The sequence below is a fragment of the Vicia villosa genome, linkage group LG7 (genome assembly GCF_029867415.1).
Source record: "Vicia villosa cultivar HV-30 ecotype Madison, WI linkage group LG7, Vvil1.0, whole genome shotgun sequence".
Taxonomy (NCBI): Eukaryota; Viridiplantae; Streptophyta; class Magnoliopsida; order Fabales; family Fabaceae; genus Vicia; species Vicia villosa.
In genome coordinates, this window is record NC_081186.1 from 117,270,501 (window position 1) to 117,279,245 (window position 8,745).

Genomic DNA, 8,745 nt, shown 5'->3' on the forward strand with positions numbered 1-8,745 from the left:
ATCGAGACAACGATGTATCTAAGGAGTTAGAGCAATAAACCATAATATATATATATATATATATATATATATATATATATATATATATATATATATATATATATATATATATATATATATATATATATATATATATATATATATATATATATATATATATGAGCATGAAATGCACGATGAGACGCATGCAATCAGAAAACAATGATTTCTTTAAGTTGGTTTTCAAGAATAGCTTAATTTTCAGATTATAGACTTCTTCATCAATTTGAAAACTTGTATTTCTTAAGTGAGGTGTATGGAAAACAAGCAATCTACATATTATATAATAAACTCTGGGCACTTTTCACAACAATTATATATTGTAACCGTGATCAAAGGTCATTTATGATTTACATAAGTTTTGCTGATGGATTGCGAACCCAGAACCTATGTGTAGGTATCACAAAGGTTTATAAGTATAATTGTTGTGCTAAGTGGCGCGCGTCATGCCTTTCAATAACAGTTTCTAGATCGTGATAGAAACAACGAACATAAAACCACACCCTACTTAACAACGGTATGACTCGCGTGATGTACCCCTTTTCCAACCATTATAAAATGGGTTTTCCGTAGTAGTGTACATTTAACCCCATCCAACTATAATTGTGATGTCTCTGCATGTTTTAATTCTTTTTCGCTTATAATGGTAGTGGCGGAAAACGATTGATCATAGACAAGACTTGCTAAGATCGCACAAAATCAACAATTTCACAAGGTTATATATATGGTTTTGGAAAACATTTTGATTACAATACACGGTTATACTTAAGACCGGGGTGGGGAATGTGTGTGAGACCCTAAAATTTTAAAATTGTAAGCTCTAGATTGAAATATTGACAACCATCTATTAAATGTTTCTTTAATAACTTATAAGAGCTTAAAGTAGTGCGCTGTCAGTATAAAATATTTCACGATCAGTGCATCATAAACCTTAAAAAGAAATACTTTATATATAATTTAAAGAAAAAAATCAAACTTCTACAAAAATTAACGGTTATGATTTCACTGACAGTGTAAAACTATTTTACGCTGTCAATGTATTTTCATTAAATTTGTCTTGGATTCTGTGCACAGTAATATTATGTTATAGCAACCGGATGTGTATGTATGCTGTGTCGATGAATTATGTGTTTAATTAGTAACTAAAACCCAAGTAAAAATGACCATTTAGTAGAAAGTAATTGAGTCCTTACATCGGGAAATGAGTTGGCAAACCATGAAATAAACATATATCTGTACTTTTCTTATTCATTTGATTTAATTTTGTTAATAATTTTTAATTATTAAAAAATCAAACATAATAGATGTGTATTTGGTCTTTTGTTTTCTTTTTTAAAAAATAACAAACAAACATTTTTGAAATTATATCATATTGTTTTATAACAATCAAATATTTAATTTAACGCGTCTGAATTATGTTTTGCTATTTTTGTTTCGTCTTTTAACACATGTAAATACTAATTTTGTATAGCATAAATATTTTTAGGATAATTAATCATTAATCGTTATTATAATTTTAAAAGTTTTTGCTTACTATAAATTTTAAATTAGTTCAACAAATTTTTAATAAATAATAAATACATACATATTCTTTATCCTTTTCCTTTAATAGAAAATTTGGCAAGTTTGTGTAGTGTCTTATTTCTCTTTTTGGCCAAGTAGTGTCTGATTTCACCTAAACAAGATGAGATGAGGTTGATTAATAAGGAATGGTAGGTTTGTATATTTCTTTCTCTCTCATCTCAAAAAGAAAGTCAAATCCAAACTTACCTCAATTTCTTCATTTTATTGATTAGCTCTTATTATTTTTTACCCTTTTTTAGACTCAACCCTTAGTTCCTATCCATTTCCTTTTGAAGTTGCTTGTCTAGCTAGGAATCTTTAATGTAGGTTTTATGTAGACCCTTTTCGTCCTAGGAATCTATTTTACACACTTTCATTTTCTCATCAATATATTTTGACAATTATCTCACTTTTTTCGTTGAAAACTTTTTTTTTAATCTACTTTTTCTATGAACTTCCCACTTCTTTGCTTCTTCAAGCCTTAAGAATTTGGTTATATTGCTTGGTAAGTGATTCTAATAGATCTCTTTCATTTTTTTTTCTTCTCCATCTTTCTAGATCTTAAAATCTAGTATTTTCATCCTTTTTCTTTATAAGTATTTTCTATAATTTCATACCACTATTTTGTTGTTGTTATTGTGATGTCAGCAAATTAAGATGGTGAGAGGGAAGACACAGATGAAGCGTATAGAGAACCCAATAAGTAGACAAGTAACATTTTCAAAGAGAAAAAATGGTTTGATGAAGAAAGCTTTTGAGTTATCAGTTTTGTGTGATGCTCAAGTTGCTCTTGTTGTTTTCTCACCAAGAGGAAGACTTTATGAATTTGCTAGCTCAAGGTACTTGTTTTAGATTTTCTTAATTAGCTACTTTGTTCTCAATTTGTGTGTTATTGAATTTGATAAGGTTTTTATTTATTGATTTATTCTTGTACTTTTCTTTTATTAAAAATAATGCGATGTTCTAATATTAATTAATAAAACGGAAAATGCAACTCTATTAATTAATTTTGGTGATGTGATCTATTAGAAAATGTGTAGTAGTACTATCAAACTTATGCATCTCAGAGGTTGAGTATAAAAAGATAAATTCAACTTTTGTATATAAGTTTGAGTATCTAAAGTACAAAGAGACAGAGATATTTTAACATGGAAATAATCTAAATAAGTTTGATCTCACACTATAGGGATCTAGTAGAATGAGCCAGAGTGCCAGACTCCTACTATGGGGCAATATAGCTAATCAATATTTAAATCACAGTTAGAAAATGTATCCAATTAGTATTCAATACCATGATTTTAAATTGTGGTTTTTGTGTTCTGCAAGGATAATTGCGCCCGCAATATTGCAGATGCGTTAGTCTTCGTGATTACATACGGGTAATTTTACAACACGCGTACGACCACATTAACGACCATATTTGACAAATTTTCCTATGTTTGTTTAATTATTTTTTATCAAAAAATAAAAAATTAGAACATCAAAACTCATTTTCCATTTAATATAATAAAAATTCTTAACAATAAGTGTTTCTCAGGTGTGTATTTCAAACACCTCTTAGTTAAATTCATGCTGCAAAAGCCACAATGCACGTCTCAATAACAACTATGACCGAAACCACACCTGTGATCTGTGAGCGCAACTACAATTTAAAAGTTTAAAACCATGTTCAACACTCTTCGACTAGGACTACTTTCAATAAAGGACTAGATTGTCAATCTCTGATAGCGGACTCCAAAAATGCTACAGCTACACAACGGATAACGGGAAGACCGCTATTGTAAGCTTTAAAAACCAAAGTAAATACTTAAAAATCCATAAATACTTAAAATAAGTTTCAACATACATAATGCCTTAAAAACAAAAGTTGCAACAAATACATAAATTCTAACAGGACCATAATATAAGTTTCCATAAAAATCAAATTATAAATGTGCTTAAAATGACTAAACCAAATTCTAAACGTAAACTAAATAAATAAAGGGTAATCATGTGCGCTCAGGACACATGTTAAGAGCTAAATGAAGAAATTTTTTATCGAAAATTGTGTAATATTTTTATTAAAATTTAAAATTAGTGATTTCATTGCATTTTTTCAAGACAAACTTTCTATTAATGGATTTCTTAACATGTGCCCTTATGGTACATGTTAGCATTACCCATAAATAAATCACATTTGCCTAATCTTCACTTCTGAGTTCATCCATATTAATATCATCTTGCTCATCACTTGATTCAACTTCAATCTCTTCTACTTCCATCGGCAACTCCTCATCTTCATTAGACACTAATGTAGCAAGTATCCATTGATCAACAGCTTATTATCGTATCCATCAGGCCTTTAGAATTATTCTTGTTATCTCTTGCTAGTTCATTAGTCCCAACACCATTACCAACAACTTCCTAAGTCAAACCCTCTTCTTCAGAAATCAAATCATCTTCCAATATTCCATTTTTCACCCTCATTTTGTTGCAACCATTCATAACATTTATCAAGACGTAGTTGCTACCGTTTTCATTCAGAACCTGGATGACATTTTCTTCTCCAATATCTTAAACAAATGAGTCCAACTAATGAAATATCGTCAATCTTTTTTCATGTAGCTTGAACTATCAATACTCCTTACAAACATACCCCCACTTGGAGCATTGAGCATAAATTTTATCATCCAACATTAAAGAGCATCCAAATTGAGTTTTCTTTATTACTTGCCCTTGTAACTTAGTGTTTTTGAGCTCTAGTTTCTTTTTGGGTAAAGGAGCTCTAAGTTCATGGTAACTAGGAGGCTTCACATGCTGTCCTAAATTTCCAACACCCTCAATATTCAACTTGAAGCTTTTAGATTACACAACCTTAAAGTACAAATCATTTTTATAGAAGAAACAAGCAATGTATTGATTATTTATTGCCAATTCATTTTTTACACAATAATCTTTAATGGATGTTTGTATTTTAGCTAATGACAATGTCTTTTTATGAGATACCTCTGGATTTTGAAACAATATCGTATCCATCAGGCCATTAGCATATTCTTGTTTCTGGCAACATCCGTTGAAGCAATTTTTCATGTCCGAAGGTTTGATATTTCATGGACAACATCTACATGCTCCTCATTGACATTAACATCAACCATATATGCATCACAAGAAGCGTGTTTTTTTATCTTATATGTCATGCGGAACTTTTTTAATGTCAGTCAGCATTTTCCTACAAGCTTTAACTTCTTCCCATATTCTCAATTGATGCTTCTTAGCTCGTGTTATTTCTCCCGTTGACCGGTGCTCACAAAAATCACAATCAATAGTCTTTTTGCTTTGGTCTTTATAGGGGTTCCACTGGGAATCGATGTCAATATTGTCATCAATAGGTTTGTAAAAACCTTTGTTATCGAAAGTTTTTATTAAAATTCCAGAAGATGATGTCATGATTGCTAATAGATGAGAAATCAACAAAACAGAGGAGAAATAGATGTGAACAGATGAGAAAGTGAAGAAAAAGATGAATACGTGAAGAGGAATGTGGAAGAATTAATGGACGAGAAAGATCCACCACTTGCTAACTTTTAGCCAATTGCTAATTTTTTGGTTGAGAAGAATGTGGAAGAAAAAAATTTGCATCGAGAGAGGACAACAAATTATATCCACTGCTTATTGATTTGAGTGAAGAGAACTGAAAATGACCTAAAGCATTACTATGAGCTTTTATAGTAGTCCAATTAAAGGGAAAATAGCAATTTTCCCTTTAAAAAAATTCAAACAAACAATATTGTCCTCATCTTCACAATAGCGGTCTATAAACCGCTACTGAACTGCTATTGCACCGTCAGGACTTCACAAATAGCGGTCGCTGTTTCCACTATTACAGATAGAGGTTATCAACCCAAAAGTGTGGTGTAAGGTCCTGTACTGCTATGCTATGACCCTATATGTTGAAAAATACGTGTGAGTTGTGTAAGTCCCACATTGCTTGGAAAAGTGGAGGTTGAGCATTTTATAAATTAGAGGATCCATACACCTATCACCTTAAGGTTTTTGGTAAATAATTGATGTCTCTTTTACTTGTTCGGGTGAGTCTTTAACCTTTAGGTGGTTGAATCAATGTGGATGTTTCCCCCCTCATGATGACTCGTTAGTGGTATTATAGTCTGATTCGAGTAAATATCTAGGTCGTGTGAATGTTTTCTCCTCATGATTACCCATCACTTTATCGCCACTATACTACGCTATCAACAACTTAAATAGAGAAAACCTAAAAGAAAGATATTTTGATCTGGCACACACTTATGTAGATATTTATTTTGTATAATTTCTTGTCTCGTGATTACCCATCACTGTAGCACCGCTCTAGCTCACCATCAACAACCTAGATAGAGGAAACCTAAAAAAAAGATATTTGGATCTAGTGCACATTCATGTACATGTTTATTTTGTATAATTTCTTGTAATGCCCTATTTTTTAGGGGCGGTATGGTTTGTCATACCCTGGTAATTAAAACAAAAAGCTATGTAACCTCAATATTAAGACACAATTTAAATAAATTATTTTGTTTAACACAGCAATTATTTTCTTTTTGCAATCAAAATAATCTTATCTTTAGAAATCACTTGTAGCGTACTCTTTAAGTTACAAACATAATCTCATTTCACTGATGGAACTACTTTGCATCAAACCCAATTTCATTTCTGCTTTTTCATGGGAAACTTTGAGGTCAAATTTGAGCTTTTTATTGTGACTCTGAATTAAATTGTAACATTGGTTTTGATATTGCAGCATTCTAGAAACAATTGAACGATACCGCAGTCATACAAGGATTAATAATCCTCCAACAACATCTGATTCTGTTGAAAATAATCAGGTTGATTTAATTACATATACTGTTTTCCTATTTATCATCTAGATGCTTGTTTAAAAATAAAATTTATAGATATCGAAAAGTATGTATATATTATTACAGCATTTGAATGAAGAAGCAGAAAACATGATGAAAAAGATTGATCTTCTCGAGACTTCAAAACGGTTAAACATCTTCAATTTATATCCATACTGACAAATATTATTACAATATTCAATGTCTAATTTCGCTGAAAAGAATATTTTGCATTTGCAACATTTTCAGGAAACTCTTAGGAGAAGATTTGGGGTCTTGTTCAATTAATGAACTACAAAAGATAGAGCAACAGTTGGAGAAGAGTATAAATAAAATTCGAGCAAAAAAGGTTAGAATGATCAGAAAGCCTATATAATTTTAAATTTTATTACAATTTTTTTTTTTTTACATATGAGCTTTCAAATTTTCAGACTCAGGTCTACAGGGAACAAATAGATCAGCTAAAAAAAAAGGTAAGCAGTTTGTGGTTATATTTGCATCTTCTTATGTTATGTTCGCATAATTGCAATATTGCGTCTGCATTACATGATACAATCGCAATTTTAAATCGGTAATTAGTATAAAGGTTTTAAATAGCAGTTGCGCCACCAACTATAGGTTCGTATCAGAAATGGAATATTGTCTAATCATTAAATGTTGTGAGATAACCATTTGTAGTTAGTTACACTTACATACAATGAAAATACAATTTGAAGCTACAATTTCATCAAAAAGATTCTTGCTAAAAGCATAATTTTAATGCAATACAGGAAAAAGCCCTACTCGCCGAAAATACTAGTCTCTCTGAGAAGGTGAATTCACTTTCTATATAACAACTTTTACTTTTTGTTATCAAACTTGAAACATTCTCCCTTAGTTTTATGAATCTTTCAGTTATTATGGAAAAATGAAAATGTAATTCTTCTGCAGTGTGATAGTTATTCATCACAGCAAGCAAAAAAAGATGATAGAGACAATATTGGTGAGGTTGAAGGTATTACTGATCAAAGTAGTCCAAATTCAGATGTGGAGACTGGATTATTCATTGGTCTTCCAGAAACAAGAACGCGGCGAATTTCTCCAAGTTGAGGATTAACTAATATTTAAAAAGAGATTTGTTAAAACTCAAACCACATATGAAAAATTATTTGTATGAGTACGATAAACTAAAAAAGATTGAGAACATTAAAACTTTATTAATATTCAAAAATAGCATATAATTTGAGATAAATATTTTTTGTTATAATGATATAAAATTAATAAAGATGAAGTAATAGTCTCAAACATGTGTTATAAATGGTTATGTTGTATACTATTGATGCACTTAGATTAGAAGTAAGGATTTCCAATTTATAAGGATGAATTTCTTTTATGTCTGCAAAAAAAAATCCTCTTCTCTTTGCTTTTTTTACACCTCAAATGCAGCACAAGAAATCTTGTGGTAATTGAGTGCTAGAGATTTTGTAATGGATGGATTTTTAATGTGATTACCACCTCTAGCTTTTTATGATGTTCTTTTAGAAAGTTCAGAAAAAAGAAAAAGGGTAAGATCATAGTTTTAAATTGGTGTGGTTCTTAATCAATGTGTACCACTGTCTTGGATTTGTTCTTTAAAAGTGTTTTCTTTTGCCTTCTATAATTCTTTAACATGCTCTTGAATCTAACATTCTGAAAAATCTAAGAACAACGAGAGCACTTTAAAAATTATGTTGTAGGTAGAAAAATTAATATGCTTTTGAAGAAAATTGTTTTTAATTTGCTGGCAAAGAAGAGCATTTCTTTTAAATATTCTCGTTATTTCTTCCATTTTATTGTATATACACAAATGCTTATCTCGCTTTAAATGAAAAATTGTTAATCTTTGCTTTATTAAAAAAAAAAACATAAAAATGTTTCTAGAAAATAATGCAGACATTATTCATCACAAACATAAATACTGCATACATCAAAACTTTAGGTTTAATATCATTTTTTTCAGGTATATTATACTCGGTGTTTATTTTAATCTCTTAACTTATACAAAGATCAATTGAGTCCCTTAATTATATAAATGTATTAACCATGTTACTAGTTGCCGTCAATTTTATTAATCAAATTTTAACAATAAATCAATGCGACATAGATGTAGAATGTCATGTTGCTTAGACCAATTTTGTGATTGATTTAATAACAAAAAATGAAAAAATGTCACTAAAATTTTTGAGGTTTTGATTATTGTTTTTATCCTTTTCCTCAAATTCACACAAAATCAAATATTTTAAAACGCCTCGATTAG

At 30.0% G+C, this 8,745-nt stretch overlaps 1 protein-coding gene across 2 annotated transcripts; it reads left to right on the forward strand.

Annotated features, from left to right (window-relative positions):
* Nucleotides 1-1,660: 1,660 nt before the first annotated feature.
* On the forward strand, nt 1,661-8,225 carry LOC131616691 (MADS-box protein SOC1-like). 2 transcript variants are annotated; one of them, XM_058888101.1, is made up of 8 exons: nt 1,661-1,751; nt 2,251-2,441; nt 6,374-6,458; nt 6,558-6,619; nt 6,720-6,819; nt 6,902-6,943; nt 7,241-7,282; nt 7,401-8,225. In XM_058888101.1, exons 1-8 carry the CDS (start codon nt 1,749-1,751, stop codon nt 7,557-7,559), a joined length of 684 nt encoding a protein of 227 aa, XP_058744084.1. In that variant the 5' UTR covers nt 1,661-1,748; the 3' UTR covers nt 7,560-8,225. The 2 variants fall into 2 exon arrangements, with proteins under 2 accessions (XP_058744084.1, XP_058744085.1); XM_058888102.1 differs by lacking the exon at nt 1,661-1,751 and adding an exon at nt 1,815-2,107.
* Nucleotides 8,226-8,745: the final 520 nt, after the last annotated feature.

Coding starts and splice junctions, on each gene's coding strand:
- LOC131616691 (XM_058888101.1), top strand. Junction 6,459..6,557: donor ATTCTGTTGAAAATAATCAG/GTTGATTTAATT, acceptor ATATTATTACAG/CATTTGAATGAAGAAGCAGA. Junction 6,620..6,719: donor CTTCTCGAGACTTCAAAACG/GTTAAACATCTT, acceptor CAACATTTTCAG/GAAACTCTTAGGAGAAGATT.